The sequence below is a fragment of the Rhamphochromis longiceps genome, linkage group LG10 (genome assembly GCF_057381845.1).
Source record: "Rhamphochromis longiceps isolate RC_006_pf linkage group LG10, R_longiceps_female_GT1.1, whole genome shotgun sequence".
NCBI lineage: Eukaryota > Metazoa > Chordata > Actinopteri > Cichliformes > Cichlidae > Rhamphochromis > Rhamphochromis longiceps.
The window spans coordinates 18,975,616-19,000,938 of NC_140566.1; the positions used below are offsets into that span (position 1 = coordinate 18,975,616).

The 25,323-nt window shown below is 40.0% G+C and overlaps 1 protein-coding gene across 1 annotated transcript in view; it reads right to left on the bottom strand.

Moving 5' to 3' along the window:
- frem2a (FRAS1 related extracellular matrix 2a) overlaps positions 1-25,323 on the bottom strand; it is a 77,359-nt gene that overhangs the window by 30,021 nt on the left and 22,015 nt on the right. The window contains exons 3-4 of the mRNA XM_085420731.1: positions 13,245-13,391; positions 506-736 (exon numbers count right to left, since the gene is read on the bottom strand). Of these exons, the coding sequence (XP_085276857.1) occupies positions 506-736; positions 13,245-13,391 (378 nt within the window). The remainder of the gene's footprint in view (positions 1-505; positions 737-13,244; positions 13,392-25,323) is intronic.

A 25,323-nucleotide genomic window follows, 5' to 3' on the forward strand; every position in this document is an offset into this window, starting at 1 on the left:
TTTTTCTAGTACACTAGAGGCCATGTGCTCTTCTTATGAGATAATCCTCCACCTGCATCATTTGTGAATAGTTAATATTTGGCCTCCTCTGGACATTAGTTCATTAGAATTCATAGGAATTACCTTAAGGTTGGAAGCATTAAAGGGGCCTTGTTGTAACATCTTGAAACGGTGTGAGCAAGGATAATATATGTGCAATATTACATCATAATTCAGTAGGTGATTCTATAATGTGTCTGCAAATTATCAAGTCACTAAAGCTCTCAGAAAAATCGAGTTATGAGAGCAATAACTGCCTTACTTAAGTAAATGTATTTTACCACTCATCACCGCTGATAATTGTCACATAAAACATGTGTGTGTGTGTGTGTGTGTGTGTGTGTGTGTGTGTGTGTGTGTGTGTGTGTGTGTGTGTGTGTGTGTGTGTGCGTGTGTGTGTGTGTGCGTGAGTGTTTGTGTGTGCGTGTTGAAGGCAGGGTAAAAGGTGCATATGGGAAGGACTGACCATCACTGGGATCCAAGATCTCAACTGTTGCCATGACGGGGAACTCTATCACTCCCATCACCGGCTCCGATAATAAAATTTGAAAGGTTTCTGCCTGCTCGTACTTCCCATCATTCAGTATCCGAACACGCCACGTGGCTCTGGTCTGTCCCGGGTTGAACTGAATTTGCCGCTGGGACCTGCCCTTGAAGTCCTCCTCCTTCTTTGCGCTGCCGTCCTGGGTGCCAATCCCTGAGAGGTGAAGGCGGTGATGGGCATGAAAGAAGGAATAGACAAGAAAAGCAAAAAAGATGAGTTAAAAAAAAAACCAAAGGAGCGGAGACAAAGAAAATGACAATGAAAGGATGACAGGCGGGAGAGAGAAACAGATGACAAACAGATTAGATATTCACACCCTTTAATGTTGTTCAGAGAGGTGAGAAAAAGAGTGCTTTGCTTCTATTTTTTTTCTCCACTGATCACTACAGTGCCTCAATGTGTGAAATGAATTTGTGACTGAAGGATTTAAATAAGCATATTTTAGCTTACTGAGATGGATTAGCTACCATAGTTGTTAGGTACGCATACATGAATGGGTATATGTGTGTGTGTGCGTCACGACCCTTTCCCTTCAAATGCCGCTCACTTCGTCTATCGAACGTCTTTCATGTGAATCCACTTTGCAGCAATCCATCAGACATTCATGCTTGTTGATACATTTCATAAAATGAGGAAAGCTTGCTGGTACCAATGGGGTTACACATTAAACAAAAAGGAATCCAGGTGGCACAGGCCATAAAATAAAGCCTTACATTTGGAAATATGCTGCTCAGATTCCTTCCTCTATATTCATAGAGGAAGGAGTCTGAGAACAAGGTGTGCATAGCCAGGCTGATGAATGTGTTTGTACATAAAAGGATTTGTTTTCTTTTTCAGATACCCCCCCCCCCCTCCCCACCACACACACACACACACACACACACACACACACACACACACACACACACACACACACACAAAAAGAGACAAACGTATGCAGATGGGCCTGAATCCATTCAATCATACGCACAACGAGATCGGAGAGGCGAGTATTGTATGCAAAATCTGAGCTGAAAATAAACACACATGCCGGAATGAAAAGTTGCACAGTCACAGTCTTTACCATGCCTGCGAGGACCTTCAGACATTATAATTATTTGCAAAAGCTCTAATATTGCTGTACATGATTTTGGAGTTTCTTCTATATTTTTTTCTCAGTCCACCAAATGCTTCTCTTTGGGCAAAGTGCTTTGGATGATGTTCAACAATAACAAAATCAAGTGAAGCACACTCACGGTCAAACCCTGCCGAACTGTAGCCGGCAACGCATTTAGGGTAACATCTGCTGTTGCTGCGTTTTTGTCAACAGCCCCACAAGTATCACTCGGCCTTTACGTTTCCTGTTTTTTTTTCTCTCTTTTTCTGTTTTTTTCTCAACAGGAAAAGCCAAAGATGCTTCTATTGCTCGGTGCAGCTAAACTATCGCAACATAGAAAATCAATTTCTCTGGGGGTGTTGAAAGCCTTTCCGGAAAATCTAAGACATGCCTAGCGGAAGTGCTGTCAGGAGAAGTCTTGGATCCCTTTTTCTTACTTGCAGTGCTATCATCTTAAGCTGGGTGTGTGTCTAAGTGACTGGCTGGTGCAAACCGGAATCCAAATGTGAATTCAAATATCATTATTGTTACAAAACTACTGCTAAATAACGGCATTGTTGGATAGACTATCAAAGCTGGTTTCATTTGCTATCAAGCTTAATGTCCTGTTCCAGTTTCTTCACTTGAGTTTAAAGTTAAATAAAGCACAAATGCTCGGTTGATTGATTTCCTTAAAGCACAGTGGAAATCCCATCAGCTTTTACAATCTTAAACAAGACATGACGTCTGTCAGCATGGTGACCTTTCCCATAATGAGTGCTAGTAGTCATTAATCTATTATTTTGTGATTACCACTGGCGATAGATCCACCTCGTGATTCTGTCTAGCAATCTGTGTGTGTGTCGTCACGGCAAAATGTGGTCCTGGAGACATCAACTGAAGTGTGAACTACTACAAAGACAGTCTGAGTAGTTTGACAAGTGCTTTTGTCTGACTGTCACTATGGTGAGCAGCTTTACTGAAAACACCAGGCTCAAAATGTAACGTTCAAAATTCAGTCATGAAGCTCCGCAGGTGTCTAGTAGTTGGGATCAAAATCAAGGCCGAGTCTGAAGATGAGTGTGATCTGAGCGCTCGCTGAAGACTCGCAGGGCTGAAACATCAACATGCTAATGACTGTCCGTCCTGGTATTTTGCCACTGCAAGATGGTCACTATTATTCATCATTACACAGAACTTATGGGTCAGACCATATCTGACATGCTGAAACACAGACTTACACACCCACGCAGAAACACAAAGTGAAAACAATACTCTTGCAGTTGGTAATGAATGCAGCGATGGCAGTCTTTGCATTATTAAAAGCAAGAGTAGGACTGAAATCGGTTTTGCAGGTACTTTTATGTGCTGTTTAATGTTCTGCAACCAAGCAGCTAATTAGCTATCAAGCTTTCAAAATGAAGTTACCCAAGCACTAGTTAATGTTTATAAGGTTGTTGTTCAGAGTCTGTGGGTCTTGTGTTATGCAGCAGGGTGATTATTTTCTCACTTTGACTGTCTCTGCTGCATAGAAAGTTGATAATGGTGTTCTGTCAAGTGAAATCAAAATAATAGTGGGCAGAGTCATTAAAGTAAAAAGAATACGTTTCTTTCTTGCGTTTGAATGGGATTACAGGGCAATTAATTTAGAGGAAATGGGCAATGATGAAGCAACACATTGAACTAGACCCTAATGTATAAAATTATTGTCCATTAGTACTATTTAAGTAAAAAGAAATGTGCATTTTCCATTTGTAGTTGAGTTGTATTTGTATTTGGGAGCATGGCTCTGTTCTGGGACTTTCTCATCTTTCCATGTGCAGACATGGAAAGCCTGAAGCAGATCAGGGGAGGTCTGAAACAGCACAAAAACAAAGAAAGGGTGAGTTGTAAAGTGTCTTGTTGGGGGACGCAACAGCAGTAGACCAGCTGAAACAACCTAAATAATATGGACAGAGTGTCAAATGTATAAACTAAATGCAAAGAATAGTATCAGGTGAGCCATCAGCTAATTTGGGACTTAACTTTGTGGTGACAATGTCTCTCAGCAGTAGTATTATGTCAACCAAACTGGGGATTAGTTTCAAGAAAGCTCGTTCACAAATCTTTCATTTATGCTCTACCATATTCATTATGCAAAAAACTTTGTTTTGAATGTTTGAAATGGCTACAAACAAGTTCAAAAACAAGAACCCGTCTGCATTAACCTTACTGAAATATTCAGACAGTCTTTACTGTCTATTTACAGTAAAATAATTTCCATTGCTCCCAGAAACTTCAGCTAAAAGCCAAACAAGGGTTATTACTGGTCAGAAGAAATGGGGTCACTTTGTAATGATTAAAAGAGAAAAGAAAATAATAACATACATCAGGGAAGACATGTTGGTGGGAAAAGAAACGTGAGGTGGGAAAGGTGTTGATGGGAATTTGTGACCAAATGCTGAGGGAGAACTAAAGCCTTCAAGCCCTCCCACTCCTGTGCAGTGTGAGTGATTAGACCATACACTGGGTTGACATGTTTTTGTAATGTTGTTGCAAATGTAGAGAGAGAGAGAGAGAGAGAGAGAGAGAGAGAGAGAGAGAGAGAGAGAGAGAGAGAGAGAGAGAGAGAGAGAGAGAGATTGATTTTCAGTGTGTTATGATTATGTATGCTTTATGCGAGTTCTTTAGAGTTACATTCTAAAAATCTCATTTGGAGGCCAAGAAACATGTTAGCAATACAGACTACATGAAGAATTTTTTAAAAGTTGCTTCAGCATTGATTCATGCGCGTTGTAAATTTAAAAATAAATCTGCGAGACTCTTAAAGGTCTGTAGACGATTCAGAGCAGCAGCCTCGCTCTAGGCAGCTTCTCTGTCAAGAATGCAACACATGTATCTGTTCCGAGCACAGAACAAATGATGGTGCATTTTGATAAAGAGGAGATGACAGTCAGTGCTGTTGTCTGATATGGAAATACTGTATCAGGACTTGTTGTCATTTGCATTGAGATGAACGTATGCAAAGAATCCTAAACGAGACAGCAAACTTCATCAATAACAAGGAAAACTATCGCGCAATGCAAACACACTGAATGGCCATCATTTCAAGAAACACAAGATTAGAACTTTAAAGAAGGGAAGTATGTTTGCTCATAGCTGAGTATTTCTATCTGATCTTCCTATTCTGATGATTTGTAGATCCACATCACATAAAACATCTGTACACCATGGCGTGCCTACTGGAGAGAGGAAGGGCTGTCCTTAAAAGGGTGGTGTCTCACTACACCACCCTCGATGGACTCCCTGGAGGGAAGAGGCACACAATTCCCGAGGTTGCGCTGGGGTTTCTTCTCCACTGGAGGATACATATCCTCTCGAGTGTTTTTGATCTCCATCGCACTGTTGCTTAGAGCCAGAGCGCCTTGTGTTTGTGTCTCCACAACAAGTACAGACTCGCAGATCCAAAGAGTTGCTTGCAAACACAAACACATCTTCTTTTTCTAGCTGCAAACTTTCCTTGTGCTTATTCACTGTTGTAGTTTCTTTAGCTTCTGAGTAACCTCAGCATGGCTCATTGAAACATGCACAATTCAAAAAAAAAAAAAAAGCATGATGATTGCATGTTCATTATACTAGACTCATTTCACACTGAGGCAGCAAAGGTGGAGACTTGCGCAAAAAAGATGGAGGGGTCCAACAGATTCTTTTCTCTCCTGGTGAAATGCAATTATCTCTTCATCCCTTCTGCTTGGCAACAAAAATGAGGTTGGAATATGTCCCACAGGAGATAATATATCTTAACCTGGCAAAAGTACACCTCGTTAACAATTCATCTCTCAGGGCAAGGACAGACCAGAGAAGGACAGTGCTGAAATAAAAAAAAAAGTCTTCAAAGGATGAGCTTTGACTTATGCAATAAGTAAAAAAAAAGAAGAATGAGAATTCAATTCCATCTTGTGTCCCTATGGGGTCCCTCATATTGCTCACACAGCAAGGAAGACAGGAAGCGAGAAGGAAATGGAAAAAGTCGAGGAAAAGAGAAGGCAAAGAAAGGAAATGAAAGGAAGGGAAGGAAAGATGTACAGGAGATGTGGATCTGAGAATGGAAGGTTATGTGGAGGGAAAGTGCGAGAAGGTGCAAAAGCAAGTGGAGAAACAGAGCTGAACCAGCATATGCACCGAAATGTGTAACAACCAAACAAAGGATACAACAGAAGAGGAAGGCAGAGTGGGAATAAGCAGCCAATGAGCACAGCATTGGACAGATATACGACTCATATTTCCACCCAATATACTGTCCAAAATTTGGAGTGAGACTGAAGGGGAAAAAGGTAGGTATAACACAAATAAGGGAACTTATAGAAAAGAAACAGTTGATGTCAAACACCGAAGGCTAGACTATTAGTCAGTAACGGCGCAAGAAAAGGAGAGATGGTGCCTTTGATGAGTAAAAGGAGGTTAGAAGCAAAAGGACGTCTCTACCGTAAAATGAGGTGAGGAGAGATTACGGATAAAAGGGAAAGAATGTGAGACGAGCTAAGTGGCCCGACGTCACTGGGACGGACGCTTTGGCAGAAGGAAGACAGCGACGGGACTTAATTAGCGGGATTTAGGCTGCACGTTTATATGTTTGGTCGAGAGTGGAATTTTATTGTTTTCATAAGAAATGAGAAAGCAAGGTGAAAGCTTAAAAAGTAAAAGAAGAGGATATGAGGATAGAATTCGGTCTAATCCGCATGGCCTTGTCCAGCCCTGTTCTGCCTGAGCTGTGCTTTGCGGGAGCATCTTTGAACCCTGATCTTATCTCTGTGTTCCTCCTTCACTGATCCTCTCTACCTGAACATCCTGTTGTGATGGACCATGTGTAACAACTCTCCTCCACTGTTGCCTGGCACCACACCAGCTTTCATCAGCTAATCCTTGCAACAGCAGCAGCAAGCTTCTGGCAGCATCATCGGGCAGCTTTCTCTCTGCCTTTCAATCCTTGACACAATCCTCATCAAATCCAATGCAATTTTTCCAACTATTTCCACATACGTTATTTACTTTTAACATTTCTTTTTAGAGCTGTAACAGTTTCATGATGGGATCCATGAGTCTGTCAGTAGAATTAATAAAAATATTATTTTCAGATGTAAATGTTTTGCTGCATTTTCTTTCTGTTTTATAATAACACTATAGTAGCTATTAAAGTCATGCACCTCACCTCAGTCCAGCTCGTGTTTCCCAAGGCCGGACCAAAACCGCAGAACAAGCAAGAAATGAAAAAATAGCTGTTCTCCTTGTATTTGTGTAAAAGACTTTAGACACTGGCTGCCACTTATTACGAGTCTACTGAAAGCTAGCAAAACTTTAATGCCAGCTGCCATACGTGTCTTTCATTTCATCATCAAGGTTTCCCTCTTCTGCTGGATCTGAGCTTTGTCCATCAAAACGGGTCTCGTAACGAGCCCTCCTGAATTTCACTCAGAATTCTGTCCATTTATTTCTTTTATAACTGCAAATGCAACAACACTCATGTGTTAATATTTTGCAATGAAAATAAAAAGCGAAAAAGCTCATAAGTTTGTACCATTCTAACAAACCTGAAAGTCAATATTCGCTATGATCGCCTTTATTCTTCAACGCCACCTGCACTCTCTTAGGCAAACTTTGTTGTAATTTCTTTAAGTAATCTTCAGGGACAGTTTTCCAGGTTTCTTAAAGGACATTCAAGGTTCTTCTTTGAATGTTGGTGAGGTCAGGCCATGACTGATGAGTGTTTCATTGTGGTTTTCTTCTTGGTCCAGGTATGCTTTTACTGCTCTCCCCGTGTGTTTGGGATCAATGTCAGGCTGAAAATTGAAGCCACTGCCAATCACATGCTTTCCTTCAGAAGTCTGATGCTACTTTTCTGTTCATAATTCTATCAGTTTAGACAAGAACCCCAACACCACTGGCTGAAATGGATGCAGCAAACCATGGCAGAGCCTCCATGGTGTTTTACAGAACGCTACAGACTATCATTGTTGTCTCTCTCCTGACCTCCTCAGTACATACTGACAAAGACTTGAAACAGAAATTTTAAATTTGGGATCATCACTCCATCAGAGCTGTTAGCACTGATTTTTAGTCTAGTTCTTGTGTAATATCTGTTTTAATTCTTTAAGAATGGCTTCTTGACAGCCACTCTTCCACTGAGACCATTTCTGCTGAGACTTCAGCAAAAAGCACCTGGATCACGTCGAGGGTAGGATACATCTCACATGTACTGTGTCGGGTTTTGCTGGATTTTTTTTCCATCTGTCTTAAGGACATGACTTTCAGATACTGATGATCTGCTATAGATATTTTTTAGGCTTGCCCTTTTTCTTTGTTCTCCATTTGTTTGGTTTCTTCCAATTTTGAAATATGAAAAGGTCTCAGCTAATAGCTCTTTACCTGCCAAACTGTGTTATCTTTGGCATTTTTCATAAATAACCTAAAGACAGGAACAAATGATTTGCTTTGCCAACAGGCTGCTAGTAAAGAAAGTGCCGAAAGATACAATTTGAATTGGTTGCTTGCTAAGTTGACAGTTATGTGCAGGCACGACACTGGCCCTTGTGACTGTTTTATATATCTCACTGCAGTTTTTACATTTTTGCAATAGAAATTAATTCGTTTTAAATACTAAACATAACTATAAATAAATACATGTCTGTGTAACAGACATGTATTTAACAACAACAACAAAGCAACATCCCTTAGTTGACAGTTACCAATAACAAGGGGAAAATGAAGAAACCTATGAAGAAAAACATGTTGGTTATTTTTTTTACATTGATCACTGTTGCTCTAGACTTCACCATATTTTATTATTAGTGCCTAAACAGTGCCACAAAGGCCACATTAAAACAAATAGACTGAAATTTGAACACTCCATGTGTATTTGCACTTAGAGTGATTTAGGTTGGTGCTGTGGAGGAACGGTGCACTTGTTCTCTTAAGACTAACGGCACTTTCAGCTGCCATCTTATTCCTCAAGGGATCACCAGAGCAGATGGATCTGCATCTTCTGATTTGGCTCAGATTTTATACACAGGATGCCCTTTCTGATGCAAGATGCTCATTTATCCAGGCTTGGGAACAGCAGTTGAAATTTGCTTGTTAATGGCCCCCAGAGGCAGGGTTTATGTCACTCTCAAATCACTATTGGTTAACATGTTCACACATAAGGTGAACATGTTACCCACTACACTGGGGTACAACTCCGATGCTCTTAAGACTACAATAAACATTTCTTTCTTCTTGATGTTGCCTTCCTCTAAAATATACTAACCATGTAAGTGCACATGAATAACACATTCATGCATAGCGGCACGTCAGCATGCCATGTTAGACATTCCTTTTAAAATGCTGGCTTGAAAGTCGATGTGTGCGTGTGCGTGTGTGTGTGTGTGTGTGTGTGTGTGTGTGTGTGTGTGTACTATGTGAGTGTGGTCAGAGATAACCAGGTGCTCACACACCAACTGTGCAAAGAGATGAGTCTGAACGCAAGCTTTCATGTGTGCCCAAGAGATACACTTAAAACCTTCCCAAGAGGAATCAAATATACACACCAGCACACAAACACACACACACACACACACACACACACACACACACACACACACACACACACACACACACACACACAGGTAGATGAGTCTTAAAGCTAACATTAACCGCTACACTGTGATGCTAACACCTGACCCCGCGATTAACAGAATAATGATGAGAGGTGAGAGAGTAAAAGCTGCTTACAGCTGCTACTTCTCGCAGGGCAAACGAGCTGAAGCATAACAAAGTACTAAAAGGGCCGTTCAGGGACAACATCATCACCATCCTTTTAAACTTGAAACCTCCACAAACAGTCAGACATAAGCACAAAAACATGCTGGGCTGTTCTTTCCAACACAAAATCACCTCCGTCTGTTGGTCATAAGGCTTATTAAGAACTCAGGCAGTGATGTTTGTGCGACTGGCTGGATTTAAGATTTGACTGACACACACCAGCATGTTCTCCGCCCACACTGTGTTATGTACATGGATGAGTGTCACAGGCAGCATGATGCCTCCTTTATTTCAAATCCGATGATTCACTTACTGTATTGTCAACATTCAAAAGAGGGGACAAAATGTGACTTTGTCACTGCTGCCATTGTTTTCAGTTCCACCTGTTTGTTTGTCTCTTAGCAGGATTACATAAATACGACCAGGCTGATTTTCCTGAAAGTTGGGGGAAAGTCAGAGCACGGGTAAAAGAGGATTACAATAAAATTCTGGTGTCTGTGGCCTACACACACCATAGCACCACCAATGAGTGGGGTACCTTTATAAATACAGATTGTAAACCAGAACAATTTTCACGTCAGTGTTGGATTTCATGGCTCAAACCAGAATCAGAAGACATCATTTTCCATATTGGATTTTATCTGTATTAGAAATTATGAAAGAAAAAAAAATTTGTGCAATTCTCAAAAAATGTATCTTTAGCTCAAAGCTTGCAAATATTACCTTATAGATTTTTCAAAAGTATTTCTCTCTTACAGCCCATTGATAAAGCTGGCAATCAAATAATTAAAATCATGTATTATATAGACAGGGTGTAGGCTCTGGGTCAAAAAATTGATGCCAATGGAATGACTTACACATGATCTTTTCTTTGTGAAAGTAGGGCGTAACTTTGGCTGGAAAAAGAAGTACATTGTATAAAAATCTGTGTGTACTCCTATCACTTGTCCTCAGTCTGGATGAATGGTGAGAGTTGTAACATCTATGTTTCTATGATCTGTAGCGTGAGTAGAGAGCAGGTCGAGGAGAGCCTGGAGAGGTGGAGATGTGAACTGGAGAAAAGAGGAATGACAGTAAAAGAAAAGGAACACAGGTGTAGCAGTAAATCTGCAAGGAGCAGAGTGTAAATACCTGGGATCATCCATACAAAACAAAGGGCAATGACAAGAGAGGAGAAGAAGAGAGTGCAGAGAGGGTGGAGATGAGTGTCAGCGGTGATTTGTGACAGATGGATTGCAGCAGGAGTGAAAGGGAAAATTTACAAGATGATAGTGAGACCTGCTATGATGTATGATAAGACAGCAGGTGGCAGAGCTGAAGATGTTAAGATTTTCCTTGGGAGCGACCAAGATTGAAAAGATCAGAAATGAGCACATCAGAAGAACAACTGAGGTGAGCAGTTTGGGGACAAAGTTGGACAGGCAAGGTTGAAATGATTTGGACATGTGCAGAGGAGGGATAGCGGATATACTGGACAAAGGATGTCGAATATGGAGCTGCCAGGGGGGCGGAACAAAGACAAAACACCACAGGGGCGATTTATGGATGTATTGAAAGGGAATATGCACAGGGTTGGTGTTATAGAGGAGGATGCTCAGAACAGGGTGAGATGGAGGCAGACGATCTGCTGTGGCGACCCCTAAAGGGAACGGCATCGACTGGAAGGCTTGCTTAATTTATGACCTCAGTAAAGATATTCCCAGTGACTTTATGGTCTTAATTGCTTGACTCAAGTCAAAATATCATTTTGTGAATTACTGTCCCATAAAGAATAAAGGCTTCAAACCAGGATTTTACAAAGCAATAAGCCAGGTCACAGTGCTTTGTTTTATATTCAGGTATTCGGGCACCTGCATGGACACAGGATTCAGTTTCACAGACGTTACACTGTAGCAACCGAGCACCATCAACAAGCAAAAATGCACTTTTTTCAAATAACTGAGTGTTTTTGACTCCAATAAATATTCCAAATCATTTTTCTTTTGCATCGACTTAATGTCGTCTTAATCAATTCCCTGCTCTTTCCTTTATTTTGCAGCTCAGAGTGCTGACTCATCAAACCTGCCAGCAGCTTGACAGTGATCGACTGAAGCATATAGGCCTGCTTTCCACTTCCTCTACTGTTTTCAGTTGCGCTATGCACTACAAAAAACCCCCCAGAAGAAAACAACACAAGTGGTCTATAATAGAGTGCAACTAGCATGCCATGAGTGATACCCAACTCTGCTTTTGGATGATTGCGGGAGATGGGGATCAGGGGCATGGGGAGCAACCACCTGCACGCAGATGCATCTTTATTTGGAGCGCAGAGTGTCAGAGTGGTGCTGTGGTTAGCAAGGCAGAAAACTTGCTCAGGCAATGGGAGACATGCAAACTACACACAGAAAGGTCCCCGCTGATTAGAAAGCTGTTTATATGAGGCACTGCTAACCAGTGCACCACTGTCTATTCAAAACAACATTCTGATAAAATAAAATGACAGTTTATTGATGTGAATAAATAAAATAACATGTTTATTTTTATTGTATACATATAATGTTATTAATAATTTGCTTCTTCAGTTAGCTAGATAAGTGATTAAGACATAACAAAATAAATAATAAACTCATTCAAAAGACTGAAGTCCACAAGCCGAGCAAACAGACATTTGTCAAATAGCTAACAATGACCGTGGCATTAAAACTGCAGGGGACGGTCGGCCATAGTCGCCAGACAGAGTGAAGTCCAAAAGTCAGAAGAGAAAAACATATAAATATTCATTCACATCTACAGCTTTGTATTACTTAGAGACAAGGTGATAATGGGGTGAGATTTCTCTTGATATGAATGATAATGACCTAAGCATGTAACAGGAACTTAATGTACAACCTCAGTAAAAGCCATAAAACTGTCAGTGTTTTCTTTGCAAATGTTGCCATAGCCATCTGGTCAGTGCATTTTTTATTGCCTTTTGACATGCACGTGTTTTAATATTTATTTCATGTCCTTTCTTAACCGTCTGGGACAAATACAGCAAATGAAAAATTATGGGTTGCATTACACCGGTTTCCTGTATGCGCCATTAAAGACAAAAAAAAAAGAAAAAAGAAAAGAGTTACATCTCTGTACATAGCAAAGCACCGACCTTGCAACCATCTCAGCTTCCTAAATCTAATAAAACTTTTTTTTTGCAAACTAAATTGGCTTGAAGCCAGAAAATATTACTCTGACTTTGAGGACAAATCTGGTCAAAATGTGCGTTAAAAGGAAATTCTGCAATAGATTTTTAGCTTCAATAGCATTTTCATTTTGCGTGAATGTGTGAGCTTTTGTTAAAAAAATTTTTGTTGCAGAAACAGGAATGTGTAGCTATGAAAAGCCTGGCATTTCAAAAGACACTGTAAAGCACTGAAATTTTAATTGAATTCTACGGAAAAAAGACAGTAAGAGAATATGAATTTGACATCAAAACTAACAGGCCATGCTGGAAGTACTGTAAAGTTGTACTCTTTGCTTTTACTAAATGGTTGCCAGCATGCAAGCATGTGCTGTGGAATGCAAAGCCAGAGCACCACCAAATTATTACAGATCATCTCTATGGGGGATGATCTGAAAGGTTTTCAACAGTTGTTTAGAATTTGCTTGCATGCTAAAGTCTCAACCTCTGCATTTGACGAGAGATCAAGGACTTTGATAAGTTGGCTATGAATATAATATAAAAAATTGAAGCAATCCACCGGACATTATTGTTCAATGCCATCCCTTGAAGACAAAATGCTAGACGATAGAACATATGTCCTCTGATCAGAAAGGGAGACTAAACAGACTCACCAACGAAAGACGTCTCCCCCAGGTATCCTCTTCGTCTGAGCACCACGTCCAGAAATTTCTCCTCCTCATCCACCACATAGTACTCTTTCTCCAAAGAAATCCAGGCCCAATCCAGACGAAACTGCTGTCCTTTCAACTTGTTCCCACCTGAAAAAACCCCAAAACAACATAAAAACACTCCTGACTGTAAACTGTAATATTTTATTAATAGTTTCTCACTTATTAGAAGTTTAGCCATTGATTGAATTCTGTCCCTTCAACAACTCGTACAGTTTTTCTAAATATGGGAGTATTACGGTATTGTGTATGTGCTGAGGTGGATCTGGACCTGTTTATTTCTCTGACATAAAGACTACATGCTGCATTCATTTTCATTTTGCAAAAACTAGAAACTAGAAAACTATGATTGGAAATTCTGCCACCCGTGGGGGTAATTACCGTAAAACTGAACGAAGACTAAGGGTTTTAATTATTTTTCAACGCACAGTCCAAATGTTCACAACACATCTGCTGCAGATTTATGAAAAAGAATCGGCACAATTTTATACCAGGCAATCTTCTTCTTTTTTTTAATGTGCCCTATAATTATATTTCAGCTTTCCTTTGGTGAACTGCTTTTTTCTCTATCTTCTCTATCATCTTGATGATTCAAGCACACCAGCTAACCAGTGTTATGAAAGAAAAGTTTGTTGAACAAATGGATGTATTAGTGCTAGGTTAATAGAGCACTCAATAGCTGCCACTTCAACAAGTAGGCCAGGAGGATGATGCTTTGTGGAGCTGATTTGCCCATCTACTGCTTGCAAAAGTGGATTGGAAAAGGTAGAGGAGGGTCGATTTTCTTTTTTTTACTTTTGTGTAGAAATGAACAATACCTAACTCTGCATGCCATTCCTGGAAATTATGCCTGAGTGGGTGTTATAGTGGTAGAAGATAATGTAGAAGTGAAGAACTGTTTATGGAACCGTTATTTGTAGACCGTCAGAAAGGAAATCTCATTTAGCTCCTCTGACGACAATTTGCACAGCTGTTTGTTCTTCCAAGTCATTTATGCAGCTTACATTCAGAAGCAGAATTGCTGTTGAAAGCACACAAATCATAGCAATTTACCTCCATCATCACAGAGGCATCCCAGTGCCTCTGGGGGAAAAAAAAAGAAAAGTCAGTTGACTCTTTAAAACTGTAAAGTATATTTACTTAAGAGTATAATCAAGACTGGAAAAGATATCGAAAATTTGTACTTCTACTGTGAATTCAGGTTCTGCTCATGATCAGCAGAGGTGAAAAGTTAAGTACTTTCCAGCATGGCACAGACACATACGCACAACATGCTGAGGTGAGGAGACAGCTAATCAGAGTTCATGCATCCTCAAAAAAGCCTGTAGGCCAAGTTCAAGCTTCATTTAGCAGGTGCAAATCCAAAATTGCACACATGCGCATCTCTTCGATTTTAACTCCACTGCAGCCTGCAACCTTGACTTTCATCCCGGCTCTCTGTTAGTAAATGCAGCATAAGCCTTCTGAAGTCGTAGTTGTGTGTGTGTGTGTGTGTGTGTGTGTGTGTGTGTGTGTGTGTGTGTGTGTGTGTGTGTGTGTATGTCTGTATGTGTGTGCATGTTTGTGCATGTGTGACCTCTCACACTGGGAGAATATCTGTGGACAGACAATAGCGATCTGAGTCAGTGGGCTTCAGACTGTCTCATTCCTCCAGCCTTTTGGAGGGATAAAAGACCTCTCACATATGCTGACCGTACAAAAAAAAAGCAGCTTTGAAATCATCCTCAATAGAGCTAAATTCGCTTTGCAGCGTCTTTCAAAGGCTTTCCAAACAGAAACTAAGCAGAAGCTTTTTTTTCTTCACCAATTAGGGCTTCTAGTTCCAGAGCAATAAATTTTGAGGATCACGTTGCTCTGAGAAATCTGAAGATAAAACTTTGATACTTACAGTTCTGATGCTGCATTGTGATGTAGGATCTATTTCATGGCACAATCACTGACTGCCTTACTGCTGTGTGTTTCCTCCTTTCCACTCTATTTTCTAAGATTTGTTATCCAGTTTACCAGCACACTGCTACACATGATGTGAACTACTGTATCTCATTTGGGTCCTTGTAGCTTGACTCAACTTGGATAACTTAGATAATGTTGCATAATTAAAGCGCCACCTATACTTCTATATATTATTACTGAATCAAGTTACTACACATAATCTGAAAGGGTTGTTTGAAGCGTCGAGCTGTGGAACTTACTGCCAACTCTGCCTCTGCAGGGTCTTAAAAGGGCTATTCAGTGTTTTGGTTTTATGCCCTGAAAAAACTGTTTGGTTCAGTCTCAATGCTTTCATTAACCCCACTGTCAGGTGGAACAAACAGCCCTCTTTAGAAAAAGAAACACAAAAAAACAAACTCCAGTATACCCACTGCATGCTACTCGAAAAGCACTAAAAAGGAAAAATGCCAAGGAGTTACAACTTACAGAGTTATAACAGAGCAACCTGATTAAATTACTGTGTAATTGCAACTGTAAGCTGCTATAGTTGCAAAGAAAAAAATGCATAAATACATAAATTAGGTACATAAATTGTTAAACAGAAAAGCAAATCTACACTAACATTCCCAGTACTGACTGGAGACAGATAAAAAATAAACTGGCTGTTGGACAGAGTTGAGAAATGAAATAATAAATATTGGAATACATTTGGCTAATGCAGGTAATATCATGTCAAAACAGTAAAAGTGCCTTTTTAAAAAATAGTCTTTTCAAAGCATGCATAAATCTCATAGTAACCAAAATCTCAGTTTTTCCCCTTCAATGTTCTCCTTTTAATGATATTTAGATCTTTACCACCAGAGGAAACCCTATTTGAAGCTAAGGCATCAAAACAACTGTACCTTCACACAGGCCTGAGTATCAGCTTTGTTCTTGAATATACTTCAGGGACCAGCCTAAATTCTCACACTTTGGGCTTAGGGAGGTTTTCATGTCACAAAACTTGAGGCTATGCAAAGTCAAGAGATGTTAGCGTTAAAGTCAAAGTGGAGTTTAAAGCAGTTTTTGATTTTGTAAAGCTGAATCTCATTAACTCCTGAATCTGACTGAGCCAAAGCTCTCAGATTCAGCTAGTGAGCTATCTGAAGTGAGAGTTAAGCGAAAGGAATATATCAGCAATACTGCAATAAAAGTAGATTAGGTTTTAGAAAATGCTGCTAAGGCAAAGGGTTTCTTTTTTAAATTTATTGATAATAAATGACTATTAATATTGATAATAGTCACTAACCCCCACTATAACAACTTTATTGACATATTCAAAGTCTTCCTCCTATTTTACACAGTGTGTTGCTATGCTGGGTATGATGGAAAAACACATTTACAGTATTTTTAAATTTTCTAGAATTTTTACAGTTTGTGTTTTCCAAATGTTCTATGAAGTTTTAATAAAGGGAATGATTTGCTCAGTTAGTGCTTACAGTGAGTCTTAAATTAAAGTGTCACACAATATCCGGGCAGTAGGGACACTCTGACACTCATTTAAGGAAGAAAAACTCAGATGCTATCACTTCATTCATCACCTGGTTATCATAATATTGGAGACATCCACAGATCTACCTGAGCGAGATAGAGGTCCCGATCATGCAACACATAGCTACACTTAAAGCCATATTTTGAGAAGCAATGATCCTCCAATGTACCTTTGTTCGCGATTTGCAGGCAGGAAGGTAGCACTATTGGTTCCTACTCTAAGATGTTATCATGGCCTTAGCAAAGCATTAGGCAAATTGTATGCTATAACTGCCTTTAGTGTGTGTTTAGCCTTAGTTTCCAATGTTTGTACAACAGTAGTGAGAGTCTGGCAGTAAAGAGCCAGACTGGTTGCTGGGTGTGGGTCTCCGCCAGGACTGCTGCTTCTGACCGATTCTGTTCTCATCTCTGGTTTTCACAGATGATGTGGTTCTGTTGGCTTCATCAAGCCATGATCTCCAGCTTGTTCTGGGGCTATTTGCAGCCAAGTGTGAAGAGGCTGGGATGAGAATCAGCACCTCCAAGTTTGAGGCCATGGCTCTCAGCTGGAAAGGAGTGGAGTGTACACACTGGATTCAGAATGAGTCGCTGCCCCGAGTGGAGAAGTTTAAGCATATGGGTGTTTGTTCAAAAGTGAAGGGAGAGGGCAGCATCAGATTGACAGAGCCATGGTAGTGGTGTGGAAGCTGTACTGATCTGCTGTAGTGAAGAAAACACTGAGCATGAAGGTAAATCTGTTGATTTACTGGCAGATCTGCGTTCCTACCCTCGCCTTTGGTCAGGAGCTATCTATAGTGACTGTAAGAATAAGATCACAGGTGCAAGTGCCAGAAACAAGTTTCCTCAGAAGAGTGTGCTCAGCCTTAGAGATCGAGTAAGGAACTCAGTCATTTGGGAGGAGTTCAGACTAAAATTGCTACTTCTCCAGATGAAAACGAGCCAGCTGAGGTAGTTTGGGCATCTGGCCAGGATGCCTCCTGGGCACCTCCTAGTGAAGTGTTTTGGGCATGTAATGGAGGCTCCGGGGAAGACCCAGAACATGCTGCAGAGATTACATCTCTGGACAGCTGGTTGTGTGTATAATTTTATAGTGGGGTTAAAGTGACCACAAATGATGTGTACTTGAAATGAATGAAAACTAAGTCATAACAGATCTAAAGATGCTGAAAAAGCTCTAAAATAATTTTGTGAACTGCATTTGGAATAATAGCTCAAAGTTGCATTCAATAAAACTATAGATTTTCATTTTACAAAATATGCAAATTAACAGTAACTTTTGTTTCTTTTGATGGAATTAATTGTGTAACTGACAAAGCTTTGAGATTGCTACTAGTATTATTATTATTGCTATTTGTCTATGCAATAAATTATTCCCCATTCAATGTTCAATGTCAGTAGTATGAGGGTTAATTTTGGGTTATTAATTTTTTAAATATTTTTTAAATACAACATACTGATTTATTTATATTTAAATGTATTTAAATTGTGTAATTATTGGCTGTTGCTTCTAAGCTGTGGCAATATGTTAGAAATATGCAAAATTAAAACAGCTCTGGTTTATTGTCTTACTATAATACTATTTGCCTGCAAACTCTTCTTACATGATCAGGAATTTAACCACCAACATTTGCACACAGCTACAACTGCAGGTTCTAATCTACCTAGCAACCACATAATAATTTATTACATTATATTATATTATAACAATTTGCCCATTTGAAGCATTTATGATATTAAAATGATCAAAAGCAGATTATCATTTTATTTCAGTCAACTCATTTAAGTGCAGAAAACTTGAACTAGGCATGATATATCATGATGTCACCATGTTGCCTAGCAACCACTACCAACAGGTTAAAGTCACAAACAATAAGTATAAAATGCAGATGCACTAGTACACTACTACCACTTTAACAATAATAATGGATTGCATTTATATAGCGCTTTTCGGGGCCCTCAAAGCCACTATTCATTCACTCTCACATTCACACACTGGTGGAGGCGAGCTGCAGTTGTATCCACAGCTGCCCTGGGGCAGACTGACAGAAGCAAGGCTGCCATATCGCGCCATCGGCACCTCTGGCCATCACCAGTAGGTGAAGTGTCTTGCCCAAGAACACAACGACTGAGACTGTCCTAGCCGGGGCTCGAACCGGCAAACTTCGGTTACAAGACGAACTGCCAACTTTTTGAGCCACGATCGCCCAACACACAGCGGTATAGATAATGCATGTTCAGTCACATGGTTTAGGGTGTGTGTGCATGTGTGTGATTATTTGTGCTTTTAATGAAAGTGGCTACTGTAACAACCACCAAATAAATGTCTATGTTTTGGGTTTTTTTATTTTTAGAATTCAACACCAAAGTTTGTTTTTTAGCATCTTTCCTAAAAATCAGGGCTGCCTTCAGTTGTGTATATTTGTGTGTGTGTGTATGTGTGTGTGTGTGTGTGTGTGTGCTTGAGATTTCACACTCAAAATCAAAGGAAATTTTTCACAGCAAGATTGTGCGACACACTACTTCTCTTCTGCTGCTGGCGGTGTGGCCTTTCTCTCACTGTTATGTCTCCATCTGCCTTCTGTACTCCTTTGTATTTCAACCCCCAACTCCCTCTGCAACTGGCAAACAGAGCTATATGCAACCAACAAACTGAATGATCTCTCACCGTGGAAAACTTTTGAGAAACATTGGTCTACGAAGGAAAAACTAAATCTAAAATTCTATTCGTTCAGTTGCCATAATGTTCCTCTTTTACAAACCACATTGCATGTTTAAGTGCTGGGACAAAAATAGACTACCAATAACATTTCAGTAGTAACAGAAGCCCACGCATCATCCACCTGAAAGGAGTGCCACACTACATAAATTTTGATGGTTGACAAAATAGAGATATCTCACACCCCCCAGGATGTTTCAGTAGCTTTTAGTTTATCCTGACAGATATGTGGCAGTCATTCTACTGAGAGGCTTGGCATGCGTGCAACTAGTGGCAAAGAGGATCAGAAAGACTGTGATGGGTTTTGCACTCAGCTGTTCCTTTCTTCTAAGAGTAGTGTCTGTGTGTGAGAGTGTGTGCGTGTGTGTGCATGTGTGTGTGTGGGGCTAGGCTTATAGCAGACAGAAAGCAAGTTATTTTGCAAGTCTTTTAGCAGCACTATAATGCAGTGTGTCTGTGCATAAACTGTACATGTGTATTCTGCTACATTTACACTTCACTCAAGGCAATCAGCATGATAGCGGATATCTCCAGAGGTGTAGGGAGTTATCAGTAATCTGACCAGGAATTCACAGCCCTGGGCAATTTCAAGCATTTAAAATGCTGCTCGACTCAAAGGCAAATATAAGCCAACATGTGTGAAGTATTTTTGTTGTTAATTTGCAAGGATCAAGTACATTTTGACAATCTTTGTATGTGTGTAGGTAATTAATTCTCCTAGTCATCGTGTTTAGTATTAGTATTTATTTATTTATTGTCATTGTCAAGAACAATGAAATTGCGTTTGGGGCTTCCATACAACCCAAAAAAAAGAAGAAAATAATAAATACCCCTTAAAACCCAAGTGTACATATTTAACCCAGTGTGACTCCAATGCAATAAGACAATCCTTAGCAATAATGTTCGTAGAAATTCAGACAAAGACCTGAGAAACATGACAAAATACAACAATGCAACCCATTCAATATTATTGTACTGTGAGATATGATATCAGATATGATAGTTATCTATTTAAGAAAGAGGGGGGGGGGGGGGGCAGGAGGGGGAAGAGAATAAAGATATGATGCACCAATGCAGACCAGTTCATTGCTATTAAGAAGTTGGATATGGTTATTGTCCGTGAGAGGGGGGCAGAGAGTTCAGGAGCCTCACAGCCTGTGGATACAGGCTGTTGGCCAGTCTGGATGTTCTGGCCTGTATAGACCTGTACCTTCTCCCTGAGGGCAGCAGATGGAAAAGGTGGCGCGCAGGGTGATGTTGGTCCCGCAGGATACTGTGCACCCTCCTCAGACAGCGAGTGGGGAAGATATTACTGATCTCTGGCAGACTTGTTCCAATAATTCTGCCAGCTTCTTTCACCACCCGCTGGAGTGCTTGCTGATCGGCCTTGGTGCAGCTGGGGAACCACACTAGAAATCCATACGTCAGAACGCTGCTGATGGCACAGTTGTAGAAGTTCAACATCAGAGATCTGGGAATGTGTGCGCTCCGCAGTCTCCTCAGGTAGTAGAGGCGCTGTTGGGCCTTCCGTACAACTGAGGTGATATGGTTGCTCACAGGAGTTCAAACTAAACCAAACGTAAAGCTGAATCTTATGCTGCTGTTTGTGCATCAGAGAGCACTGTGTGTGCCTGTGGGCTACAAAGGAAATGAGTGCACATACATTACTTCCCACCTACCCACTCGTAAGAGATAAAAGTTGAGTGTGACAGAATAATGCATTGTTTCCTGCCTACCTTCAATAGCCATTAGGCATGAGAGTACCGCAGAAACACCTTAAGCGACCTTGCACATGAAACCATTTGAAATTGACATTTGGGGCAAAGAATACTCAAACCTTTGAAGTTCTTGCAATACAGTTAATAAATGTGAGGTTTTTCACTGATGTCTACAAAGACAGCCTTATACAACCTGCGGCATAGCTTCAAGGGTAAAGACCTGGGGACAAAGACAAGGTGGAGTGTAATATTTAATTAGGTTAACTTAAGCTTCCTTGCATTCTCTCTCTCTCCTGGCTTCCCAGAAGTCACTTCTTCTCAGCTATTCTGAGTTTCTTCCCTTACATACACTTTGAGCAAACAAGAATGGAGAGAGAAAGTTTCTGGAGGAGGATACAGATAGGAAATGTTCTATGTAGAAGTCTTTTATCAAGTGGTGTACATAAAAATGTCTCACCAGCACGTGTTCTAAGTTACTACTGGCATAGCTTACGACTGTCACTACAGAAATCAAGAATTACTCATTTTACAGCTTCGGGTGCTAGCATTTCTTCCTCCTCCTCCTTTGGACCACATCAGTGCTAATAATCTTGACATGGTGCTTTACTGGCAGTGCATAGATGAGATTTTAGGACCTCTGTTTAAATGTTGGAGCTATCTACTGCCACTTGGGAGCAGTGTCAAAAATATGTGGCATAATTTGTTTTAAGAAAACAAATGATAAATTCATCTGTTTGTCAACAACAATAACTATGACAAAAAATCTTGTATTGTGCACAGGAGGCCGGACCAGAAGTAGGTTTCTCAGGTGTGTTTATATTTGTCGGTATTTAAAGTCATGTGAAAAATAAAGTGGACCCTCTTTTCATTTGTGTATGAGGGCATAAAACCAAATCATTCAGTCCTTAGCAGGTCTATAAATTAAATAAATACGACCTCAGATGAATAACAACATATTACATCATATTATTTATTTAACAAAAGCTATGGGAAAATAAAAATGCCCAAATGGGTGAAAAAAGCACACACGTAATCTTTCCACAGAAATTAAAAGAATAATTAGCAGCCAGGTGGTTTTAATCACAGCATAGTTTTTAGCAGTTCTCAGGTTTGGTTCAGGAGTGCGTTAACAAACTGACAAGGAGAAAAGACATTCACAACGATCTTAGAGAAGCAACTGTTACTGCCCATCTAATCTGGGAAAGGTTATAAGATTATTCACAAACATTGAGGACAGTTCCTTCCCATTAGTGAATGTTCCAGCACATTCACCCCAAGGTTAGACTGTACGAGAGAGAAACTGCAAAAAACAAAACAAACCCAAGAGTTACATTTAAGACTCTACAGCAGGGGTGGGCAATTCCAGGCCTCGAGTCCTGCAGGTTTTAGATCTCACCTTGGGTCAACACACCTGAATCACATGATTAGTTTGTTACCAAGCCTCTGGAGAACTTCAGGGCATGTTTAGGAGCTATTTAGCCATTTAAATCAGCTGTGTTGATTCAAGGAGGCATCTAAAACCTGCAGGGACACCGGCCCTCAAGGCCTGGAGTTGCCCACCCCTGCTCTACAGGCTTCAGTTAGCATAAGAGTACAATTAGAAAAAGACAAGAGTTTTGACTAGTTTTGAAGGTTTGCCAGGTCTCTAAAAACAACGAGGCAGCACAGATTAGGTTTGCAATGTTGCATCAGAGCAAACCAAAATAGTTCTGGAACAATGTCCTTTGGACAGATAAGGCTAGTGTAAAGATGTCTGGCCATACTGCCCAGTGCAATGTCCAGTGAAAACTAAACAAAGTATATGAACACAAACATCTCATCCTCACTGTCCATCACAGCCGTAGAGGACTGATAATCTGGGCTGGGCTGTTTTGTTTGCAATCATTGAGTCGACCATGACCTCCCCTGTATACCAAAGTATTCTAGAGACAAATGTGAGACCATCTGTTTGACAGTTAAAGGTTGACAAGACTGTGTCGTGGCACAGGAAAATGATCCCGAGCACAGCAGCAACTCGACAACAGAATGGCTGAAAAAGAAAAGGATAAAGATGTTGCAGTGACCCAGTCAAAGTCCAGACCTCAACATGATCGAAATGCAGTGGCAGGAGAGCCGTGCATACATAAATGCCTGCAAACCTCAACAAACTGAAGCAATGCTGTAAAGAAGAATGGGTCAAAATTATACTCTGCAATGATGTGAGACACTGGTAAAGTCTCGAATCATCACTTCTTGTTTTTCAAGCTTTTGAATCATGGGTTATATTTACTTTTTCCAGACACTGCTTCTGCTTTTTGGCTTATTTTTTGTTAAATAAATAATGACACTGTATAATATTTTATGTAGTGTTTACAACCTAGAAAGGAACAAATGATTTTTCATTCTGTCCTGATACATAGAACTTTAGATTTGAAAAATGGTGTAGCTTCTTTTTCACTTGATTGTATGTGTAAGTGACTGCAGTATATGTATACATTCTGGGCTTTTATTTTTTATTTTTATTTTTTTTATGAATGATGACATTTAAAAGCATTCATTCTCCTGCAGGATCTTTTAGTGCTCATCACAAAAAAGGAACTCTAGCATGCATATCAATCCAGCTTCAGCATACATCTCCCCATTCCTCCAATGTAATATTTAACAGAAAGATGAGTTTAATGTATCGCAGGACAGTTACTGGCACTCCTGAGAGCAAACTGTGCCTCAGCAGAGATGATAAACTAGCTACTGAAAGCTCTGGTTTCTTCTTTTTTTTTTTTTCTTCTGCTCTCATTTCCTTCCATCATCTCCTCAGCCTCCTTCAAACAAAATTTTATTCTGTCAGTAAATCCTCATTTGTATTTCAGCCAATACAATGATTATGAATAATGTTTACTTTTAGATGTAAGGAAGTAAAATTGTATTTGTATAGCACCTTTCAAGATAAACATCACAAGATGCCTCACATTAAAAAGCTGGATTTATTTAATTTTTTGAATCTGAGCGATTTAATAAATAATGAATAAGGGATCAGAAAAGCTCTCATTTTCACATTAAGATGAGACGCTTATTAATTTTAACAACAAATTAAAGCTTCATTAAGATGCATTAAAAGATAGAAAACAGTTTGGTGAGCTGGAATGGTAATTTTCTTCTAATTGTACTTTGTACAGTGTGAATCACACCCTTATATGACAGAAGAAGGACAGGGTGAAAATTGGAGAAACTGCGAAGAAACAAAAGAGTGAAATGTGTTTAAAAAAGGCAACTAAGTCACTAAAAATGAATAAGATCCAGTGCTGATAACTGGAAGCAAAATAATGTATTCATATAAATGGAAATGTTTACATGACAAGAAAAAAAAAAGTTTACTCCAGAGATTCGAGGATGTTTAGCCGCGTTTCAGTGTTTGAATTACATGTCAAGCATCAGCTGTCAGCATGGACAAACACAGAATCAAAGATGATGAATATGCTGAAAACCCCCTACACATCTCTCAAAATCGAATGCTCTCGTTTCAAGGTTCTAATGAGATGCAGATCATCACAAGCGACGCTGCGCAATGTGCCGTAATCCTACAACAGAAAGAGCCATCAGCACGTTGACATCCACACAGCAGGCGGGGACAGACGGCGGCAAAAAACAGCGAGGGTTAGACAGTAAAACCGAATCCTGATGCCTAGGACAGCCTCGACGCTCATCACAATAAACCGCAACACCTTTTTAAAATTTCACTCGACGAGACAGGGAGGTAAGCTCGTACCTCGGGAGGAAAGAAGGACAATGATGGGGAGACAGTCAAAAATAACACTACAGAACAAAATATATAATGAACACAGATGCCGAGCTGTGTAAAAGAATTGAAAATGAATGAAACACATTGAGCACAGATCTAATAGTGACAGTGTGAGAAGAGGAGATGAAGAGGATAAAGATAGGAGAGCCGGGCCCTGGGAGAAGAGTGACAGTAAATTCTTGAATGCAGACAGATGAAGAGAATCCTCTACTAAAGCCAGGGGATGCTTTAGTGTGTGTGCTAGTGTGTGTATGTCTGTGGAGCGTGCTGATATATCACCTTGCCATTCTGCCCTGATCAGTACACATTGCTTTAACAACAACAGAAAAAAAGGCAAACAACAGAGAAAAG